Source organism: Plectropomus leopardus, chromosome 13 (genome assembly GCF_008729295.1).
Source record: "Plectropomus leopardus isolate mb chromosome 13, YSFRI_Pleo_2.0, whole genome shotgun sequence".
Lineage (NCBI taxonomy): Eukaryota > Metazoa > Chordata > Actinopteri > Perciformes > Serranidae > Plectropomus > Plectropomus leopardus.
In genome coordinates this window covers 11,474,135-11,498,813 of record NC_056475.1, presented here as the reverse complement: position 1 = coordinate 11,498,813, position 24,679 = coordinate 11,474,135, and the positions used below count along the sequence as shown (strand labels likewise).

The 24,679-nt window shown below is 39.2% G+C and overlaps 1 protein-coding gene across 1 annotated transcript in view; it reads right to left on the bottom strand.

Annotated features, from left to right (window-relative positions):
• LOC121952826 (polypeptide N-acetylgalactosaminyltransferase 10-like) overlaps nucleotides 1-24,679 on the bottom strand; it is a 65,943-nt gene that overhangs the window by 5,442 nt on the left and 35,822 nt on the right. Inside the window, exons 5-8 of the mRNA XM_042499666.1 lie at nucleotides 14,629-14,814; nucleotides 12,758-12,941; nucleotides 7,698-7,815; nucleotides 2,730-2,837 (exon numbers count right to left, since the gene is read on the bottom strand). Of these exons, the coding sequence (XP_042355600.1) occupies nucleotides 2,730-2,837; nucleotides 7,698-7,815; nucleotides 12,758-12,941; nucleotides 14,629-14,814 (596 nt within the window). The remainder of the gene's footprint in view (nucleotides 1-2,729; nucleotides 2,838-7,697; nucleotides 7,816-12,757; nucleotides 12,942-14,628; nucleotides 14,815-24,679) is intronic.

Below are 24,679 nucleotides of genomic sequence, written 5' to 3'. Positions count from 1 at the left end.
ACTGTTGGTCAGAATAAAAAGTCAAAACAAAGGCCAGTGCCTTTCCATTGCATACTGAGCCAAGTTCCTGGCTGCGGCAGAAGCATACATAATGAATAGTGCTCGGCTACACCCAGATGATTTACCGCTTTTGGACAATTTCTCATTCTGTGTAAGTACTTTGAAGCATACAAGGAACAAAGACACTTAAGCTCATTCTTCACAGTAACACCTGCGAGGGCTATAAGTTGTAGATAGTGGATACACTGCATACTACTGCCTCTTGCCCGGTGGTCTTTTGTTAGTAGATGCTGAGCCAACTGTAAAGTGCTCGTGCATGGCGGAGAAAAGAGGAGAGTACTTAGTAGAGGATGTACGAAAGAAAAACGCTGCCATTTGTTATAGTGGACCACTTAAAGACTCGCTAGGATGATGTGCGTAAGTGTACAATATGTGTTTGTCTGTGAGTAGTGTTTATGTATCTGTTAAATTGTGCACTTGAGCTTAATTAGACAAAGGTCCATTCACTCCTTTATCTTCCTATATTCAGTTACATCTAGTTTTAGTTCAGTTTCACGGTTCAGTGCAGTTGAAGGACAGAGAAGTTGTTTTACAGTGTTTGTGTTCTCTGTGTGCATTTGCATAAAAAAGACAACTTTTCCGAATCTTTGTATCCCAGAAGCTAATATGTAAGCACAAAACCTAAAATACTGTTTTTGTTCTGGTTGTGTGAACTAAATTCAACTGTAATTTAAATGCTGAAGAGCCCCGAGTGTGAAAACTGTAGAATACTAATAACGTTAAAATCAGTTTTGCCGATAAGATGATACTTTTAATATTGCACTAGCATAATTGGATTTTGCCTCATTTATTGTTTGTTTAATCAATAAACGTTACTGATAAGCGCTTTTTAAAGAGACACATGGAAAAATAAAGAGAGATGCAGTAAGAGGAACTGTCAATATAATAGGACTATTATAAAAATGTGTGATAATGTATTGTTGCAGTGAACAAGCTCGGCGGTCTGTGCCATTCAAAAGCTGCAGATTACCTAACAATGGAATTGTAACATTCAGAACTGATGAATGGGTAGTATAAAATGAACCAGGCCTGCATCTTAGAAAAATAAACAGTATTATTAGTACTTGAAACCACTAAGCCTGTGAAACTGTTGCACAATGTCTTCTGAGGTTCTAGATAAGCTTTTTCAAGTTTGACAAAACAACCGCTGATGATTTCATCAGGGTCATGCTTGGACTTGGAGACTAGAATTATTTAATAGACATGCTTGACAAACGTGGGCCATTTAGATTGGACAATGTAGATTTTTACAAGGCAGGTACTGTCTAAGAAAAAGGACTGAGTTGCATTATAAAGAAATGTAAGATCCAGTGTTTTTGGAGCTTGGCCAATAAAAGGCAATAAAAGTATCATGACCTCTGCTGCATTCATTTCAATCTACTGATCTTTCGATCTATCGATCTGTATTTTTTAATCAGATTATCAAGTCAAACAACTTCATGAAAGTGCATTTTAAAATCCCAGGAATACCCTAAAATTAGTAAAGCCTTCCCACTTTTATAAGAGACAGAATGTATATTTCATATAAGCCTGCATTACAGCTTTTGTTTATTGGGCTATCATAATATTTCATATCATGTCTGTTATGGGTAGAAGGTGGATGTGCCCATTTCTGTGCCTGTTTCCTGTGCTCTTTCACTTTGTTTGCCTTTTCAGGTGCCACCCTCCCCTCCTCCTCACTGCTCAGACAGTGATTTATCACACCTGTGCTCAGTCAGCTCATCAGGAGCATGCAGCATATAAGGACTGAAGGAGGACTGAAGAAGCAACCAGTTGGAGCCCAGTGGGTCAGTGTGGCAGCTGTGTGTCAGATTGCAGACCAAATAAACTAGTTTTAGTGCAGTAGCAATGGTGATCTTTACTTCCATTTTGGAGGGATGGAGGTGAACTTTTCTTGTGTTTATTGATTTAGTCATTTGGTTGTATTCATTTGATTGTTGTTTGATGAAGTTTTAAAAAAATAAATAAAATGCAAAATTTGAAGACCTTTCTTCTGTACCCTTTAGCTAATTGTTTTTGTAAATAAATCACAACTATTGTGTAATCACCCATTTCTGCCTTCCTTTTTCCCAGATTTCATATTTATTGTTACTCTCCTCATTCTCTAAGCCTGATCTAGGATCAAAACAATGTGGGGGCTCATATGAGATCAAAAAGGGTCAATTCAAGAGGAATATGTTGTTTAATCTGTGTTGTGTGTGTGTTTTTTTTATATATATGTGTGTGTGTTTGTCAAGTTGGGCATTTTAATAGGGATGTCTATGGGGACTGACTGCAGTTTTTGGCACTTCTTTGTTGGCTTCATTTTTTAACCCCGGAAGTTGCTACTTGTTCAGACATTAGGGATAGCCTTTGTTTTATGTCACCTGACCGTGCATTATAATATAACATGGGATCTGAGAGGTTAAGCCCTTAAACAGTCAATGCAGATTCATCATCACTGGCAGCAGGGCTAATCACAGCCCTGCTGCCAGTCTTACATATTACCTAAATACATACAGAAAGTCCCATTGCTGTGACTCAGATGTGATAGAGGTGATGTGACAATATTGTACAGACACTGAGCCACTGTGTCAATCTGTTATAGTACACAGAAAGTCTGAGACTGATCTGCTTTCTTGTATTTTGTCATGAGCCGCACAGGCATACAGTACAGTGTTAAGAATTACCTTTGCCAAGCTGATCCCACCAGGGACCTTGTAGGGGACGTACTTCCTATAGATGTGTCCTACCCTGGAGCAAGGGATGTCCTCCATCCGCCCACCACACATCCACACCTACATAGACACAGAGAAAGAGAGAAAGCTCTTTTATCAGATGGATCTCTATGGTATATAGAAGCTTTGTCCACCTAAACATTCAGAGACAGACAGTTGTGGAAAGGTAAAGGGAGGTGAAGGTAGGAGACGATCAAGGAGATGAACAGGAGACTGATGGCTAAGAAGGAAGAGGCATATAGTACAGTGGTTCTAACAGGCTTATAAATCCAGGGTGAATAAGGGGGGAGAGGAGCAATTTTGGAGGGAGAGGCAATAGAGATGAAATGGCAGGATAGGGGAGGAACAAAAGAAGACACCAAGACACCACACTCCAGATTATGATATGATGATGACCTGACTTCACCTCTGCAACAGGGTTAGATTGGAGAAAGACTGAGACGCAAGTCATTGGTGAAAACAGTGCTTAAATTTAGACCTCAGAGAAGCAATAGAAACCGCAAAAACTGCTGACTGGCTTTTCAGGAAAATGAACGCATGCTGTCTCTTTGAAATATGGAAATCATACAATGAGATGTTTCAAGCACCCTAATGTGCTTGTCTTAAGTAAAAACAAACCTTTCTTTCCAGCAATTTTATCTCATTTATTTTCCTTTCGCTAGAACAGAGACATCCAGCAGTGGCTCCTCATTTTAATCCTCCAACTACAATGGAGACAGCAGAGATGATTCCCTTTCTTGGCTTGCCATGTTGAAAATAAACCTTGAGAGGGAAAGGGAGGCAATGAAGGGGATGACGATGAAAGAAAGACTCAGAGACAGCAGGCGAGATGGAGAAAGGGTTTTGTTTTAAAGACAATAGCAAAATGAAAAGTAGGGAAATGAAAGGCTGGGATGAAAAATGAAAACAAACAAGTTGAGTTTGGGAAGAAAGTGGTGCAGGGCTTCCAAATTGTTTCTGCACAGGAGTTCTTTAATATGCTATTTGAAGGTTAGAGGGAGGCTGAAGCTGCTGGAAGTTCAAGAACCTGGACAGAATAATGTAACTTAAAATTTACATATTTGGCATATGATGTAAATGTGCATCCAACACAACATGACCATACTCAAGGTTGACTTGAGTGCAATTACTGGTGGGAACAGATGGGCCTGTACCCATTCTGTTTCTACAGTGCATTGAAAAAACAACATTACACTGAGTAGCTCTATATGGATGTCGGATCAGTGCTTAAGTAAGTACTCATGGTCCCCAGAGGATGAAATTGTGAACCTTTCTTTTGACAAATGCCCATTTGGTCCTTTAAAACTAGAGCTCATCTGTTTTAGGCTTTTGAGATCTTTTATTTGACCTATCTTTTGTTGAAACTTTCTTATGTCCCTTTTATTTGAAACTTTCTCACATAATCAGAGTCAGTTTGTTTCAAAACAGCTCGGTACATGAGAATAATTAAGTTCAAACGCCAACTAGCATTACAAACATTACCATTACTATATTATTTGTATTTTTTTTAATGTTTTATTGATTCAAAGACACCAGTGCAGACAATTCAAGTTTTAGTTGCACTTTAAGTCAGTGCTAGATTTTGTCTTGCAGCAATATGTTTTATTCATGCTGTCAGAGTGAAGTCTGTTGTTCTGCAGCTTCTATCAGCTAAGCTGTGTACACTCTTGTGATCTGAGTCGGTGCACTAGTGGTGGAACTTCTTCTGCAACAAACCAGAGAGACTCTGGTTGTGCTGCAGTGACAGTGATGTCAAAAAAAGGACAATGAGGACTTGTTGGTTATGTATGGATGGTTTAAAAGCTTCCACTACATGAATAATAATCACCCAACCAAAGGCTGGCAGCAATAAATGCAAAATCCGGATATGGGCCAGGGGGCATGGAGTACTTCACCAGTCCCACAAAGACAAAACCCCCGCACTGTTGTTTCTTCTTTTGAGGGGCCCCACCCTGGATAGCACTGTCTGACACAGCAGTGCTGATAAGACAGACCCATTATTGGGCCTGACCCAAAGCTTTATGATCTCAAATTATTTGGGAAGCTTATGGCTATTAAGAAAACTAGAAAGTAAGATTTAAATGTCCACAGAGCATCTTTATCATTAGGACAATAAAATGGCCTTTACGCTGAATCACTGCATCTTGTAACTTTTCATTAAATGTCATTCTTTATTTTTTTTCAGCACTATATCTAACAAGACAAATTTGACTATTCAAAATGTTCAGGGGTCAGTCTAAAGACATTGTATTTCTTTCTTTCTTTCTTTCTGTCGAGCATGGTTCATACGAGTAACCAGACTGAAATAAAACTGGAACAGAAAAATGAATTGAAAAAAATAAAATAAAATAAAATAAAATTTATTTTTTAATACTGCCAGCAGTTTGAAAGTCAGTTAACTTCTACTCTGAGTTACTACTTTTTTTGGCTCCATCCATAAAGGTTTAATTATTTTTGTGTCCAGAGCAGCTCTGTCTCTGAGAAATGTCTGCATAACTAAAACAATCTGCCAGAGCAAATTTGGAAAAAAAAAAAAAAAAAAAAAAGGACTCCATCAGTTTAAAACCATGCACATTCCTCTAGGTCATGCTACTACGGTGCTCTGTGTGCCTGCATGTGCTGACATTATTTCACTGTGTGAGTTGAAAATGCTCAACGTTCCCATACCGGTATGACCAGGATGAAGCTTTAGATAAACTGTACCAGTGAATGAAGTGATTGTGTTTCACATCTGAGCAGGACCAGGCTGTCTGTGGGAGCAGCAGTTTGGTTGTAAGGATTAGTATGAGAGCCTGTTAATCTTTTCACCTCAGGAGACTGGCTGTCTGCTCGGTATCAGCTAATGGGGATCTTAATAAAAAGGATACCAAATTGAATATCTGAGGGCATAAAGTAGACTTAAGACGCACAGCTAGGCATGTGCTGATAGCAAAGTTTAATAGTATGATAAGCTTTGCCAAACTAATAACCTTGGTATGGGATATTATATCAGTAATTACTTAAACAAGATGAAACACTTCAAAACAGTGTTAAAACATAAGAGCTTTTCGCATCAGGATCAGCTCTGGGTCACAGCCAATGTAAGTTAAGACCTATCATTTCATACTCAGCTACAAATGTATGAAATCCTCACCTCCTGCACAGGGTTTGAACAACAGTCAAGTGCAGGGTTACTAGCTTTACATTTTAGGGTTAACATAGAATTATACCTCTGCATCAAAGAGTCAAAGGTCAAGTCGTAGGTGCGTCCATGGTTGGAAGAATGGATTTTCTTTAATTATACTCCACGAAATTGTTGAGGAAATGAGTTTCAAAGGTCGCAAATGTTGAGCGTTACTGAAAAGAATATTTCTGAGCCTTTCTGCAATGTATTTGACGTTGTCTGTATCATGGATGTAAAAAGAGAACTGGATGCAGCGCTGGCGACGGAACCTTGTTCACTCCTATGGCAGTTACTCAGTGACGCATGAAGCCAACAAAATTCAACTTCCTGGAGAAGCTGAGTGGAGGTTTCTGGCACAACTTCACTAACTTACAAGGTGCATGGAGAATGAAGACAGTCTTTAAGAGGTCGAAGAGCTCCAGCAACACTTGTAGCTTGTAGAACAACATATTTGACCGACGTGTTTCGGCTGGTGGCCTTCATCAGTGTCAGGGATAATCCTGATGAAGCCACTCTTTAAAAGTCACCTTCCTGGCATAAATTACTGAGCCCTGCTTATGCACTGTATGGTCCATAGTTCAGGCACACTAAAGACTTTCATTGGCCAAGCTGGCTACTTCTAGTTTAGAGCTTAACTACATGAATAAGGATTAAATCATTCAATTGTGCAGTTCTTCTAGACTTCACATGTTATTTGACCAAATGGTTTGAATTGGGAGGTTGTCTGATTTACTCTTTTGCAATTAAAGTCTAAAAAGAGAAAGTATTTTTTGGCTAAATGGCATCACGTAACAGATGTGCTTACACTAATTGGCCACTACAACAATTGGCTTCAAAGCTCGGCGCACTTCCTGGGGGCCTGGTCTGTACTATCAACAACTGCTAAAAGCGCAAAAACATATGTTTTTGCCTTCCAAAATCCTACATGAGCATTTTCTGATCCAACATTTAACTGAAATAAGTACTCTTTTGTTACAGCAAAAATATCGAAATAAAAAAGCAAGCCTCTTTGGATGGACACTGGGGAATATTCTTCTCTCGTAAAACCCAAAACATGAAGGTCAGACGTCAGCTACACAAAAAGCTCCACAGGAGATGTTTTCAAGTTGGTGTGGGATGGGATGGGACCACTGCCAATCGTAAAACTATTTCTAAAGCTGTCTGCTGTTTTCAAAATCCTCATCAGGAACAGCAAAAGGGGATATTCTGTATTTTTTAAATCAATTTGCCCACACATTCTCCTCTTCAGTCAGCTGTGTCATTGATTTTGGCTGATAGTGAGAGCATGTTCACAGAAGGGCTTTCCTGAATTAGAAGTGAAGAGAAAAGAATATTAGCCACATAAACATCCTTCTTCCATTTTCCCAAAATGTTCCGACCCTGACATTGACCCTGGTCTTTAATGTGGTTAACCATTGCCTGTTTTTTTAATGCTGCTGGGCGAGTAAACGTAGAAGAGGAGCAGCCAGTGGGAAATCTCTGGAATTTGAGCAGCACTCTCACAAACAAAACAATGAGGGTGTCCTTGAAAGAAACAAAAAGAGGATGATGGCATTATTGGGGAGCAAAATTAATATCAAGGACACTTTTTATTATAATTATGTTTTTGGGTGGATAAAGGGCTAAACGGTGTCAGGATGGCTGGATACAGAATGTTGAGACAGTATTGTAATTTGAGGAATATTTGACATATTTAATGTATTGATTTTATATAGATTTTATCCCTGTCTTTCATCACTGTCTTTGATCATTTTTACCTTGAAGGAGATCTCGTACTGTTCTCCTCCCCAGATCTCCAGACCCGTGTCATATCCTCCCAGCTCCCAGAACCACTTCCTGTCCACAGCAAACAATCCACCTGCCATCACTGGTGACCTGGAAGACACAAGAAATGCAGCATCCTCATAATCACTACTTGCAGTACATTTTGTACAACTGCACCTGAAACCAAAACATTTACACGCAGAGCCACAGCATCACTTTCCACCTCTCACCAGCTGAAGAAAACATCTAAATAAATGACAGATTTACTCTCAAACAACTGCAACAACTAACAAGATCCTTGAGCTCATCCCTTAATCTGAGACAATGGAATAAAGATGGAGAGAGAGAAAGCAGGGAGACAATCAGAAATCATTACTTCTAACAACTGAGATGTCAAAATGTTGACAGCAGAAACTTCTGAGGAGAGAATAAGGAGATTACAGACATTGATTTGTCATAAACTTCATAAACGTTATCCTTGAAAATTCTTATAGGTGTTGTATCATGACAGAACAAGCTGTTTTGCAAGGTTAGATGAGAAATGTTCAAATAAGGGTTCGGAGTAAGCTGCATATGCTCTGTAAAATTGAAATAGATTATTTTACAGAAAATTATGTTTTTCAATCAGTGAAAAAAAAAGTTTGTATTTGCTGGATATTGCTTTTATTGAAACAATTTAATTTCCTACTTTTGAGGTAGAAAGTCCCTTTTGTGATCCAATTGTGTAAATATAAAATTATGTATAAACCTTTGCCAATGACTCAAATGTTTGATCGAAATTTAATCTTATCCAGTATCTTCCTATACAACTACAGGTATCCCCTTGGGACTATAACCCATATCCCAAATTTAACCTGAAAGCATTAAGAAAACTAGAAGTAGAGTGCAGATGGCCACTAGGTGACCAAGCACCCATCCAGGCTAATCAGTCAGTGTAGACAATTCTTGTAATTGCAGTGGTGCAGCGCATTTCAGAGGCGTCCCCAGAAATATGCAGTGTTTTTTTTGACATTTGTTACGGACAGAACAGATTAAGTGCTAACAGGCACTGTATTTATAGAATATAGATACAATATAATTATGAGGATTAACTAAAACGCAGCTCCAAATCTTTGATCCATGTCAATGATTACTGGACAATGGAATTGTTCTTTCCAGCTCCCAACAGGCAAGACGGTGGTGAACACAACAAAAAAAAAATTGTTGATTTTGTATTGTGCTTTACATCAGCAGATCGGATTATTTTGGGTATAGAATTTATCTGCAGATGATCTGGTTCAAAATTAGACCTAGACCTTTCCTATGGATATTGTTCAAGTCACAATGAACGTGGCCCTTTTTTTTTTTTACCAGCTTGTTAAGAAAAGTGGGGAGTCAGCTGTCAATTAATAAACCATGCTTTTCAGCAATTATGAATCACCACAACAACGAGAGATCCTCGAGTCAGAAATGTTAACACAAAATATGAGGCTAATTGGTCGAGATTAGCTGCAGGCAGATAAATATAAAAATGCATCTACTTAAACACACATGCACACACGTGACCAAACTCTTATGCCTGGCAGAGATGAGGAAATCATTGATATTTTCCAACAAACCGAAGATATGGATCGTAGGCAGAAAAGTAGATTGTGCTGCAGGAGCAGTTTGAAAGGTTTTTATGTGTGAATGTAGGTTCTTCACTGTGACTCAGGGTCTCAGTTGGAATCCACTTGAACTGCTGTGAATCCAAGCTACAGCTGCTGACCACCATGAGGAAGAAACATTTTTCTCAGAGTCACCTTACATGATTAAAAATTCAAACACCAAAAAGTCTGAATATGACCACAAAAACAACAGAGATTCAAACGCAAGCCAGAGTTCATGTATTTATGGTGGCACTATTTCTCCCCAGATAATGAAGATGCACCGAGCAGCGCAGAACCAATTAACCCACTATAGAGCAATGTGGCCTCTGTCTGCTGTGACAAGCTCTGTGCTGCTGAGTGCAGGGCTTGTTAGCTGTTGTATCACTGCTGTACCTGATTGTGGCTGCCGCACACCTGAGGCAGAAAAATTAGGGCAGCAGGTGCAGATGCACACAATTATACTTATTTCTTGTGAGGAACCAGACTGTCTCCACCACATGTGTTTCTTTAACCCTATTACTGTACCACTGATCTTAGAAATCAATCAAAACACAATTGCATTTTTCTCCTAATCCCCCAGAAGAAATGCAGTCCTCTCTAGTGCAAAAATATCCCAATACACACCTGCAGGTACACCAGGTTGTCATAGTTACAAGCCTTTCATCGGGTAGACGTTGGAGGCAGGCAGCCAGCAGGTAGTCTGCTCTCGCCAAAGTCGTCCCTGAGGAGGATCAATTAAAGGCAAACAGGGCAGCTACTGTACTGTCAGCAGTGAGAAACACTCTGGGGCTTCCCACGCCTCATGAGCGGTGAGCACAGATATGAGTCCCATGCCGATAACAGTCAGGTGTCTGAAGTTTTCCTTCTCCAAGGGTAAAAAAAAAGGATGAAATGAATCTAGGTGCAGCACAAAAACCTTTGAACTGTACATCTCTCCGACATTCTTCTCTTTGTTTTATGTCTTTCAACACATCTGCCGAACTGTGCTGTCTTTAGCACTGATCTAGTTTGTTTACAATACGTTTTCTTTCTTTTAATATACTTAAAATAAAAAAGAATATGTATGTTTGCTGTGCCATAGGTTGTACCATCCTAATGGGTACCTACATTACTACTACAGCTAAACAATGTGCATGTGTGATGAATTAATGGCTTTACTTGGCTTTATTCAAAGGGGCATTTGGTAAAAAGAGGAGAAATCAGTGTTATATCACATCATACCACTGAAGTACAACACATGTGTAGTGAAATCTGGTCTGCACTTGCCAGACTCAAGACTCAATAGCTGACACACTATCATAGAAGATGGTGAGATAATTAATTTGTTTCACTTAGGCTTGCACAAACATCCTTTGGTTCAAATATTTTTGTACAAAAAATTAAAACATAGGTGTGAATAAAAACCCTGTAATTATTTTAAAGTCCACAAAAAAGACCATAAACATATGCTCTCTCTATGAATACATTCTATTCTCAGTTGTTTGATGTATATCGGTTGGCATTCAATTGAGCGTACCCAAAAGTTTTGTCAGGCAAAGTGCACCCAAGGAGGTTGAAAAGAGTGCATCCAAAAATCACTTAAGCTCTTCACTATCTTTTTATATCTAGAACCATCTGCTGTGACCCCCAACATTGCTGCTCCAGTTACACTGTGCATGTGTCACACAGTCGATTGCCCCCTCTGGGACAGTTACTGCCCCAAGTGAAGGAGTTCAAGCATCTTGATCATGAGAGGGATATCTGAGGTGCTTTGCTCAGCCTGCTTTCCCTGGTACTCGGCCCTTGATTAGCGAATGAAATGAATGGATGGAAAAAGCCTTTTCCAAACTCTTGAAAAGTTGAAAGCACACTATTGTCTAAAACATCACTGACCACAGCTTACCACAGTGCCCGCACACATGTGGCCAGTATGCTACACCAGTTTTCATCAAGCAATAAGTTAACATTTCAGACAAGGCTCTTTTTTTTCAATGACTGCCTTTCAGGGACAGCTTTATTTATACATATTTAAGTTAATCTGTCTGATCAGACAGGCATGTCTGGCTGAGGCTTTTACCGTGAAGCAGCTGCAGTCAGAATGTACTCTAGTGTTTGACTTTGCTCTAAAAATTGGTCTAAATCTATATTAGTACATTTCTGAGCACAAAGCACTAGTTTGAAACATTACATGGGAATGGACTTAATTACCACTGAGACACAGTGAAGCAAAGGAGTCGATGGAGCTACCAGCTTTGCATTTGCATGTGGTATTAATTAATAAAACTAATATTGCAATAAGAAAAACAACACATTGTGCAGCTCAAATTACCCTAAGAAATTATATTGTGCATGAGGATAATCAAATTTCATGCTTAAACTGGTGAGACTTTGTTTTCCACAGTAAGACACACAAACGTGCACCTCTTCCTTCCTAACCTTCCTCCACTGCCACACAGGAGAGCAGACAACGAGAAACAGGTGAAGGCCATTTGCAGCATTTAATTAGCTGTCTGCAGCACATTAAAGGTCTGCTGTTGCTGATAAAGTGACCAGAGTCTACAGTTTGTAGGTTATACATACTGATAAGGAAAAAAAAGAATCACAAATGGGCATTTGGCACCTGTTTGAAGGTGTCCCACATGTCAAGCGCAACCGTGTGGCTGTAAGTCGGAGAACCACTGAGCAGGATGTTTAATTCATGTGTTGACACAGTGTCTACAGTTAGAAGAGAGCACCTGTGCACCAGTGAAGTGGCTGCTAAGAGGATGTTTGGCTACCTGATGTAGGAGCACATGGACTTTCAAGCAGGGCCCTCTGTAGTAGCTTAGAAATGAAACACTGGCTTTGAGCCTGTCCCCACCTCCTACACACATCTGACATGTCAAGCCAAGTGAGGATGGGGTAACACACTACTTAACAACATCCTCTGTCTCTTTGGCAAATCCAGTGAGTGCTTCAAATGTAGTTTGACATGCATTCAAATCACACAATGCCCAACAAGTCACCTCCAGCAAAAGTTGTCCTGGCCTTTTTTCAAACAGATCAACTGGACAAAAAGGGAGATGATGAATTAAGCCTACTGGCAGAATATCAAAACACAGATACCATCAATACAATTAAACTCTTTGGATTTTGTGCAAATGAGTTTGGTATCTTTCAAAAAAATGGGAAGAGGGCTATGAGCAACTTGACAAAAACTAGCCTAGCAAGAAATTAGTAAAAAGTTACAAGAAATTTACCAAAAAGGAATTATTAAAAGAATTAAAAACATAGTTTCCAGGATATCTTTGGCATGTTTTTTGATAATATCTAATAATCAATAACATAACCAATTTTATTAGGCTTCAGAGGTTTAATTTCTAGTACAAGTAATCTAAATGCAGCACAAGACAACTGATGTTGATCCAGGTGTTAAAGATTTGTAAGTAAAGTGTGTTGTCACTCACTCGAAGGGTTCACTGGGGTCGTCCCCCTGCAGCTCTGGAGGGATGGGTATTCGTTTGTAATACATTTCCCAGTCAAATGCCCCTCGCATGGCGTCCCCCGCCTGTGTGTCATAGCCAAAGTTGTCGTGGTCGATCACGTCGATCATCGGACACACGATGGTCCTCCTATTCTGGGCGATTCGGTCTGAGAGAGACAGAGAAATTAAGACTGTAGATGTTTGTTTGCATAGTTATGTGTGCGTATTGACTGTAAATGTGTCCTTCTAAAGTGGTAAAGTAGGAAGCGGGTGCCCATGAAGAAAGATTGTATAGTTGTTTTTCCACAGAGCTCTCAACACATTGTTGGGCGCTGATCAGCCATCACTGAGAAAGGTTGCTAGTGTATTGACTCTGTGAAAAAAAAGGTTTGACAAAGGCAGAAGAACTGAAACAGCTTCCACTGCCCTCTCTACCACTCATTGCCAAAACATTTTCACTGCTCAGGAAGGACAACCTGTGGTTTTATAATGCATTTTTAATAAAACGGCCAATATTTTGGCCACATAAAAGTCATTCACTTCAGCTCTTAGAACTTGTCTATTTCTGATCCCATACCCCACTGCAACCTGTGCCCCCGCAGTTAATATTTATATTGAAAAGTAAAGCTTTATATCTGCTGAAATCATTTCTTACAGCAAGTACAGTCTGGTTTCCAAGCTCATCTCAAACACAAAGTAAAAAACATTTTCAAGGTAACTTTTGAGTGAGTGTGCAGACTTGCAGTTTCTGTTATAGAATGGCATTCAGTAGTGCTCTGTGGGTGAGTCGTCTTTTTCAAAAGTGACCCCCCCCCCCTTGTCAATTGGAACTACATTAATTACAGATGATAATATAGTTGTCATTTGAAAGCAATGGATGATGCAAACCTGTATGTGTAATAATACTGTGCTCAATTTGTCACCCTATGCTCCCTCCATTATTAGTATTGCAAGTGTCTAACTGTGCTGTAATGAACACACTGTTTATGTTACACACCAACACACACACACACAGACACTCTATTCCCAAGTATTGTGTGAACAGCTTGACATAGAGGTAACATGGGTCATAAAGTTTGTTGTTAAAATGGTTCCATGTGGGACGGCACCATGCTGGGAAACAGAGCTGAACATGGGTCCTTAATGGAAAAAGGGTAAATGAGAAAGTGAGTCTGTTTGTGAGCAGCTCGATCAGCCAGAAGAGGAAGCGCTTAGTCTCACAGTAGGGGACAGTGTGTGTGTATGTGTGTTTGTGTGAAGTCTGATACTACAGTCTGTGAGAGGACCTTGAGATTGAGGACATTATTTTTTTAAAGAGAAGACATACTGGGAAACTTAAACTTTTTGGAAAAGTGGGGACATGTTTTGGAAAGTTAAGACATTTTTTAAAATGGACATTTTTTAAATTACTTGGTAAACTGAAGACATTTTAAGAAGGATCTGGCCGCAGAGATGATGGTCATTGACAACCATGATATTTATCCCTGTGAAACAATTTAGGAAAAACTGTGACAACAGGTGGTTGTTTAGACAACAGAGGTATGCAAGCAAGTTAAGAGATAAGAAAGGCTCAAGCCTTAGCAAGATTTTTTTAGCTACAGCTGATATATTGTATATGCCACTAATGCAGCTCATCCTTACTGTAATGTTGTGGTGAATGTAATTAAGCCATTCTTTTATCTGCTGGTTTGAAGCTGAAAGGCCATGCTGGTAGGAGTCAGGCTGTTTACTCATACTACCCTGTGGTATATTTGCATTGTTCAGCTGGGAGAGAATTTACATTGTTACAGATCTTAACAGGAATTTTATGTAGTTAATAATTTGTATGACTGTCCATGCATTTGTGTGCCTCACCCAGCAGTGGAGGCAGCCAGTTGACGTTGGCCTCACAGTGGGAGTCAAGGAACGTGATGACTTCTCCTTTAGCGGCAGCTGCTCCAAGCAGGCGAGTCCTGATCAGCCCCTCCCTCTTCTTGGTCCTCAAGATGCGGACTTTCGGCATCCGCTTCATGTACTCCTCCAGTGCCACCTTTAGGTGCTCTGCAGAGAGGATAGGGGAGGAAGAACGAGAAACGGGAAAAGTGTGAGAGCATCAATCAGTTAAGTGTTGTCGAGAACTGTTTTGTTAATTGCTGTGATTTGCTTTCTCCTTGCGTTTGTTTGAACTCAGCCTGACTTTTCTACTTCAGTGGTGACTCAATGCCCTTCACCAACAGAGAAAGGTGGTTTTTGGAAGAAAAAAAAAAATGCTGTCATAACCAGTAATAAAGACCAGTCTTAAGTTTTAAAACAAGTTTGGCAAGTTTGTAACCAAGAAGTGGCTTACTGCACATGCAGCATTTGCTTACACTGAAAATACACTAAACAAGATTGCCTGCCACAGATATGAATGAGGTGACATGTTTTTGCTATTTTACACTCACAAAATCAGGTCTTTTTTGTATTGAATAATTTTGTGAGATGAACAGTATATTAACCCATAATAACTTACAGGAGCCTGGACCCCTGGAGTAAAAGTGTACAACTATCTCCTTGTCTAAGGACCAAAGACAAATTGTATTTATTTTCACTGCATTGTAAGACCAATCACTGATATTTGAAATGGCTGAATCTTTGTTTGTGCTACCTTTTATGGAACCAGTGTGGACATTTATCATCAGGGATAAAAAATAAGATGAGCGTTGATGTAGAATCCACGGCATATAACCAATATGTTTAATGTTTTAAAAGAACTTGGGGTGGACTTTAGTGTGTGTCTGTGTGCTTGTATTCAAATAAAAGAGGTTGCAGTGATCGACTGGAAACTTGTCCAGGGTGTTTGGCTCTTGCCCACAGCATGGTGGCTGTTGGGATCGGCTCCAGCCATCTGCAACCCTGCACCAGACTAGTGGTTAAAAAAAAAAAAAAAAAAAAAAGGTGGAAGCTGACAGTTGCAGCAGTGAAGGACAGAATCAGGATGGGTAACTTTAAAAAACAAAAGTTGTAAAGGTCCCTCAATGCCTTTACATAATAAAAAAAACCTTAACCATAACTTTCTTTAGTTTTGTGTGTGGGATTTTGACACTATTAGTGCAGACATTACAGACAGGACTTTAAACCACAGAGGCAATGAATCAGACTGACAAGATGCAGTAAAGTGTTTCAAATAAAAGAATAGATGATAGTAAAAACGCATTGAATAGTCTAAGCAGCCCACAACTCGTACATTGATAAATTACCAATACAAAATTTGCTATGAGGAAAATAGAGATAGCAACAAATGAAATCTGATAAACTTGAATTCCCTCTTTAAAGATTAATAACCAAAAACGTATCCACTATATCATATCACCTTTTTTTTTTTTTTTTCACGAGTTGTGTTTTCTGGGCTTGCAACATATACCTGCATTTGTAGAAAGATGCAACAGGCCTCCTTCTAGCCAAACTGTAAAAACTAAACAAAAGTTACCTAAACGTTTGTCATAATCAGCAATGTCAGTTGGAAGGACATTTAATTTTGTTGGACATCAAAGGGCCCCGTTGACTGCCACTGTAATCATATCACATCGATCATTGCGATCAAGTAAAACATCTCTGTGCAAAGTTCAGCTACAATAAGTCATAGAAGCAGGCTGGTTTGATGGTCTCCCTGAAGAGAAAAGGCTGTCTTTGTTATATGATTTGGATGAGATCCATTTATGTTTTATTGCTCTTTATATGATGATTGAGTAATAGAATTTCTCATAAAATGTCTTTTAATGGATGATCATAAAAGATTTGCGCAATGTTTTAAGAGGGAGTTTTTTGTGGCAAATTTTAGCAGACCTTGATCAAAGAGACACAGTTTTCTATGTGCAGATGAAAAGCCTCACGTACAGTATTGTTTGTCTGACAATTATTGTTTCCCCCAATGCAGCCTATGTAGGGTTTAATGATAGGACTGAGTATCTGAATTTTTGACTTCTGTGAAAATTGTGCTGACCTATTAAGTGCCAATGTAGGAAGATGTTGCCATCTCTCTTTTTTTCTTTTTTTTTGAGTATGTGTGATTTGTTATTTTACAGTAAAATATAATTTTTAGTGAACAGCACGAGCGCTGAGTGCTCCCAGTAGTTTGAATAGAAATAAATCCTGGAGCAGTCAAAGTATGACAGATTCTTTACAAAAAGCCACAATACTGCCTGTCGACAAGAGCATAAAAACAGACAATGAGAAGCTGAAAATCTGACCTTTTAACCTCCTCCATTGAAAACTTTATTTACTTTCATGTCAATTGCAGATCTAACTGAACTGAAGTTGACAGTGAGTCAGAGAAACACAAAGGCTTTGAAAGGCGACCCTACGAATATAAATGTAGACGACCTCCAGCCGGAAGAAAAATAACTGTTAATTGTTTTCTTTTATGATATTGTGAGAGAAAGAGAGAAGAGAGAAAAAAACTACAGGGAAGAAAGTGCAATGAAAAGGGTAGACTGAAAAAGTTACTTCACAGAACAAGACCTTCTTGTTTCAACTCTTTCATCCACATGAGTAGTCTCACCCCACTCTCTTTTTCTGTTCCTTCCTTCTTTTTTGACCCGTTACAAATAAAATTTTATTTTTATCACAGAGAAACATAAAGCACCTTCAGGGAGGGGGAAGGATCCTATCTACCCGGTCAACGTGGAGGAGCTACAGCTTAGACGTGATGCCATCCACGGTCTTCTTTTCTCATTTTTGGACAATTTGCTTTTCCATTATTGTTGATTTGTCTCTTTCTCTTCCCTGGCTTGGCTTTCCCCCCATGCCCTCTATTAAACTCTCCTCTTTTGGGGGTACTTGAACTGAGAAGTAGTGCTGGTTGGATGTTCAGCACCTATGTTCCTTCTCCACCAATCTTTGCATCTATTCTCAGTACACTCACATATTTTGTACAGGATCATAGGGGGTTGGAGCCCATTATCACAGGGCTGACATAGACAAACACTGACACTCAAATCCACAACTGAAGTTACCACTCAATCTTAGCTTCATGTCTTTGGGTTGTGGAAGAAAACTAAAGCTGCAACAGTGTCTAATGAGTCCTTAACCATTTCTAGGAATTGCCATGTGGTACAAAATGTGTATAAGGCTTTGTGGGATAAAAGCAAGAAGTGTATCATTCAATCAGTAAAACAACTACGGGCTACACCAGTTTGACTCCCTTTTTTTCTGTATTAGCTAGTATTTCATGCATTTCCTGTTTGCACTGTAACCATGGAAACTAATAAAATCAACTGGATTTTTGGTAGAAAAAAAAAAGCCTAAAACAGATTCATTTATTAAGGAACTATATCTGATGGAGCACCTTTTTAAGTGACACCTTAGTTACTTTTTGTTACTTTTCGAATGTCAATGTAAGTGCTCTTATTTCTGTTTCTATTAAATTAGTGTACGGTTGTATTCTTCTGTTTAATAATGGAAATACGATTAAATAGGCAAAAATGCAGTTCTCAAACCTTGAGTGTGACACACTTCACAGCCCCCCTTACATGTATTGTCACCATAACAACCAACAAGTGGCATTTTCTTTTGTACCAGTCAAATGTCCACAGCAAACACTGTCCATTCTGCTCTCGTTGTCTCGTCATGACTAAGAAGAAGAGGTGGGTTTTTTAAAGCAAAATACAGCAGTTGAGTGCTTTGAGTCTTTGCAGAGATACACACATAGCTGTTATATTGCTCTTTCACTCAGTTCCAATGCGACACACCTTCTTTGCAATGCACTGTACTGCATGAGGATGCAGGTTTAGTGTCGGGCACGGAAACAAGGCCTCAAACAGCAATCAGTTCTGCAAATAACTAACTCCAACTTTAACCTTCAAGCTCAGTATGATGCTGTTTAAAGTCATAGCTCTCTTTTTTTAAATCTCTTACGTCGTCCTCTATATCTCCTCATCAAAAGCAAATCCCAAATCTAATCCCTCAATATTTCCATCCCTGATTTTCAGACTTATGCGACATCTTTGTCTCTTCCTTCCATATTCTCTTCAGTGAATTTCAGCCATCTTTATTTCCCATTGCTGTGTTTATTGTGTTGCACAGCAGCTGACCAGCACACTGTAAAGTGTGACTTTGCAACAAGGGCGGAAGGGCTCGAAGAGGTCGGCGCCAAACTGTGTGGAAAAGGCGAGCTGTCCTCCCTGTATGCTCCTGCAATAAATCAACCCATTAAAAACTGACCATTACGAGCCTGAATCTGGCTCTTTATAAACGCTCACCCTACACAAAGTGACGCTTACATCATCCTACTAATGACAGGAAGCGAGGCAAAATTAATCAACGGACATTCGCCCCATGTGTGAAGAGAGCTTGTATGGGGAGAGGTGAGGGAGAAAGATCAGAGCATTTAATTATGATTGGTTAATTTTCTCTGAATAAATTGGAATACTGCTCATACTGTTTACCGAAAGCAAGGAGGCAATTAATCACACTAATGAGAGCGAGCTGATGTCGGCAAACACATTAGTCTTTATTAAAATGTGAAGCGGAGGAGATTGGAGGGCTGAGGCATTGTGGATGTCGGGGTCATTTCACAAAATTGAGCAGAGGGATGAATCGCTCACCACACACCAGGTTTGTGATAAAAATCCAGCAGAGTTATTCAGCCCAGACTAGACTCCTCCTAAACTCCCAGTATGCCATCCATCCCTTTCTTTTTTTTTCTACCTCCCTGCAGTCCATCGCTCACTCATTTCTCCTGTGGACGGTGTTGGAGCTGCCTGGCCTTCTTTCATCTGCTCACATGGGGCAATTCTCAAACATGCATTAGCGGTTGAAAGATGAAAAGCACAGCAGTTGGCCTCAGGCACTTGTCAAAGTGTCTTAGTGCATTTAAAATGCCAATGATAAAATGTATGTGTGTTTTTAACTTATGCTTTTCTCACTTTGATACATGTGACATGAACTGGAATCACACCCACTGATTAGAGTGTTTAAAGGAGTGGTTTGTCAGTTAAGTTCTTTTCATTGCATCACAAGCAAAATTTCCCTCTAGGTATGTTATATTTGTATAGAAAAAAATAATCTTACCTAATTTGCTCAAGTATTTTTCTGATCTGCCGACCAAATAATATAGTTCAGTATATGGAAAAAAAGTTTTTAAAAAATCTGTAATAATATTCATCTGCTTATATTTATCAATCTGACCCACACAGACATAATCATCATAGTTCTCCACTGAATTTTGTTACCTGTTCTGTTCCAGAAGTTCAAGAATAATTGTCCATGCCCAAAAGTTTCAATGTTTTCTGTAAATACTGTGTGAAACAGACCCGTATCTGTGTGAAACAGACCCGTATCTGTTTTTATTAATATGTATGTATATATATTTATGTATGTATGTATGTATGTATGTATGTAAATATATTTCAAAAATATTGGCCAAAACTGACAGATTTTGCCTCTAAATATATGAAATGTTTGAAATGCATCAACATATGTCCAAGTAGGATTTCAAGTAGGCGTCCTACATGACTTACAAACTTGCACACAATCACATAGGTGCCAGACATACATTTTTACCACAAATACCATCAGCAACATCTTTCCCAATGCTTTTCGAAATTTAATTAGCATTGAGTCACTGTGGATCCAACATGGCATGCTGAGCTCTTTTTCCAGGGTGGTGGATTAATCCCAAGATGCTCTGGCACACCACCAAGGAGTGGAGCTGCTCATTTATTCCCTTGGCAAAATATTCCAATCCCCTTGTGAACTCCATCACACTCAATTTTCTTCCTGCGGCAGCTTGAATTTTTGCTTATATTGTTAAAAAAAGAGATTCTCGAAGGAATGGCTGAGCATGTTGTAGGTCAGTGTTTGCTGCATTGTTTGGGACATGAAACACAGGAAGGTTAGGGACATGCATGACAAGCTTTAGCATACTTGCATATAAACCTCAGTTTTAATATGCCCATTGCATCACCACAACAGTCCAGTAACTTTGCATCACAGCAAATGTTGCATTGATCAATTTCAACCTCCAATTTATTTATCACACAAACAAAACCAAAAATATTTAAGCTTCATGACTTGAAGCAAGGACATCTCACTGTGTACTCTATATATTGCAATCATGGCTTATATGAAGGGACTATCATTAACTTTATGTCAAGTATAAACCCAGCTTTACACTCAGCTGCATACCATCTCGGGGCATGCTGAAGGTCACAGGTTAATGAAGTCTAAGAATCACATCATCTGCAAAAGTAGAGATGTGATTCTGGTAAAATGGTACACAAATATACTTTTCCCCCCAGCTAGACTTGACTAGCACTAACAAATGAACAAGCAAACAACAGGACAGCTCAGAAACACAGTATCTCTTTTAGACTGTTCAGGAAAGAAACATTAAATCAGAAAGGAATCGAGGCACACAGATATTTGGGTATTCGACTTTTAGTGAGCTAAAATACACCTAACACTGTGAGATTATAACAATATTTTAAGACCAGCTGCCACCAGAAAGACCTTGAAAAGCAGGCTGTTTTATTAAAGGAAAGGTGAACTGAAGAATATTGTCCTTCAAGACCTTCAAGTTATTTGCAGCTCTTTTTTAGACAAGGTATTTCTTACTGCTGTGCATTAATAGGTGTAGGGTATGTGCTGTAATCTAGCAGGAAATGTCAACAACCTACAGACAGGTGAAAGACAGAAAAAAACAGAAGTGACAAAAGCTGTGTGCAAATTGCACTATATAGTACATTATTCTTTTTGAATTTTGAGACTTTTATTTCTAGATCCTTACATAACAACTGTCTGAATAATGAATTTCTATATTAAAAAAAAAAAGTAGGGAACATTTTATCCTTTATGAGAGAATTTTCACCACATTCTCATCCCCAACCGTCACATATTGCAGCTTTGTTTTTTCCGCGTCTAAATATTAAATTTTAAGTATCCTTGATGACGCTGCTCACAGTTATGTTTACTACAACAGCACATGGCAACCGACACAGACATCGACAAATGCATTCGGATTAGGGGAGGGAGGCACATGGGTGGGTGTAGAAAAAAACATCACATTCAGATGGGTGTCACTGTCCAGGTTCTGTCTGACTATACTTTTGGCGTTGCAATCTTTCACCAAAAGCACTGCGCTATTTTATGAATTCAGAATGAGAACGGGCTGGAATTCTTAAGCTTTTATTTTGGAGTTTTCAGGCCTGTTTTAAAGGATGTCTGCAGCCACACCTTACATGTTCAACTGTTCATCTACTACAGAGGGAAGTTGTGGTCAGCTTTGCATATTTTAAGTTCTGTTAAGCTCCAGGCCCTGATGAGCTGTGGAGGCAGAAGTCAGATTAAAAGGTTTCTACTGACTTCTTCTGATTTTCCCTGAACACATGAGGTGTGCCGCCTACTTGGAAATGTTCAGACATCTAAAAACCAAATTATACTGCCCCCGAATATCTCAGAATTGTAGCTCTAAAGTTTAACTGATATATTTTAGTTATGCTAAGTTTGAGTGCACATCACACGCCAGAGTTCAGACGAGCACAGATAACTAAATCCCTATTGTTTGCTGATTTTCTAAATATACGCTCCTCCTAAAACATCAAATAAATATGTATGAGCAGATATGTGAAGATCAAAAACAACCCAATGAATTGTAGTGGAAGAAATACTTTTAATAGTTCACCTAACACAACTAATACTGTCAGAGTGAGAGAGACTGAAACCCGCAACCTGAGTGACTTTCAGGTTTGAGCCCAACGTTGTATGATTATTGTGCTGTATATGCAGTTAAAATACACTGAAGTCCAGATCAGAGATGAGTGAATTTGCTCAGTGGCATTTAAGTGAAGCCCCAGACTACATTTTCTAGGTTTTAGCTTAATGCAGAGGCCAGAAAATGCATCGCCAAAGCTGTGGAAGACTATGTCCTCACACAGCAAACGTGACTCATATGGTCCTCTCCTCTCCAGGAAGACGTTTGAATTGATCAGCTCCCACTGATGGCTCAACATCTCCAAATGGGAACACTTAATTAGCTCCTTTTGTCCTCTGACGTCTGTCTCCCTCTCAACCTCCCTCTTCATATCACTCTCTCCCTCGTCTCTCTGTCACACTTCACTGAGCACCATTACCTCATTATCTCCCTACACCCGCAGTCACATACACAAACAGATACACACACGCTGACATGAATGAATAAACATGCTGAACTTTGTTCAGTCTTTCTGCATTGCTGCCTCTCTCTCTCCATTCGCACTCGCCTCTATTGCTGCCTGTCTCACAAATCGTCTCCTATCTCCTCATCAACACTGCATCCTCTCCCCACCTCTCCATCATGCAGATGGTTGGGCTGCTGGTGTTGATAAGACTGTTCAAAGTGGCTCTACACTGCTGACAGCAGCTTTCTCAGACAGCCAATACAACTTAATCATGAATGAAACTGTCCTTAAATTTAATCAGTCCGTTAAGAATCCATCAAAAAACTGTGTTTACTGTATGTATGTTTATTTATATGCTAGCTGTTTGCATTGTCACTTGCCTGCTAATGGACATATCCAAAGGATAGTGATTTCAGATGGTCAATAGGTCTATCAGTCAGTTTATACATCAATCATAAACCTCTTTCAGCAAAAAGCAACATTCTAAATCTTGACAAATATGGACAGTTTCCTATGACATTTGCTGTGAAAATGCATGGTCCACAGAGAATAGCTCCTGATGAGGTGACTTCCTAACATTTATCTACATCCACCACCAACACCAACTTGACATTTCTTTTTGATCAGAAAATAAATAAAAGTTTATCCACGACAAGATACCTTAAAAAAAAACTTACATGAAACAATGTGAATGCTCTTGGTCTTCAGAGGTTGCATCCTTATGGCTTTGGTGCTTTATTATGTTTCCTCTAAGGCTACTATCTAGCCAAAAGTTCCAATATACAATTATAAATGTTATGACAGAATTATGCTTCACATAAGATTAATCATTTTGTTTAAATGAGGTTATAACCTCCCCTCCAGTGTCTCCCTTGGAAATATTAATCCAATAGGTTTTAGGAAATGATTCAGTATCATTTTTTTTTCAATCATTTCAGAGTTAGATCTTGTTTTGTGTCAATTGTTTGAAAGAAAAATGCAAAAGTTTGGCCTCAACAATGAGCACCCAAATGCATTCATAACAAGTAAATACTAAAACACGAAGAAAACCAATACCTTTAAGAATTAGCCTATAAAGGAGACACAGCATAAGAAAACACATTTTGAAGCCTCTAAAAACTAAGAGAAATACAGGCACTCACAGGAAAAACATTGTCTGACCAACACATCTTCACATTCAGACTCCATTGGTTGCAATCTTGTCATGCGTTGTATTCACAATGTGGTGTAAAAGTTACTGCATGGCAGTAAAAAGCAGCATTTACTGGGAAGGCCAGTCTGAGAGGCAGTATTATTGTTTGACTTTTCATTTTCAATACTTTATTTTAAAAATGGCTCCTGCTTTTTCACAGCTTCATCCACACCAGAAGAGCAAATAAGAGCAGGTGCAAAAATGTATCTGGATTTAGTTCAAAAGTGTCTGTGGTTGGCAGCACTGCGTAACAGCACTGGCTGAGGTTACAATTATTTTCCTTCTGAACACAATTGAAATCTGCTTGCCTCTAAAATGAGACATATTTCTGCACAATTAGTAGTAGACCTTGTGGTCAGCTCTGTGGTGGCTCCAGGTTGGAGACTGCACCAATGCCTGCTGGGAGCCATGCTGTCTGACCGCCAAGTCGCCTCGATATCTGACTGGAAATACATCAAAAGTCACTCTGCATAAAAGGAGCAAAACAGACCACTCCTTATTTGAAATGAAGTATCGCAGCCATTTGCTCAAGTGATCCCATCAGGGAGCAGAAAATAGGAAAGTAATTGGGCGATCAATCTGCCAATGGCAGGTTTCC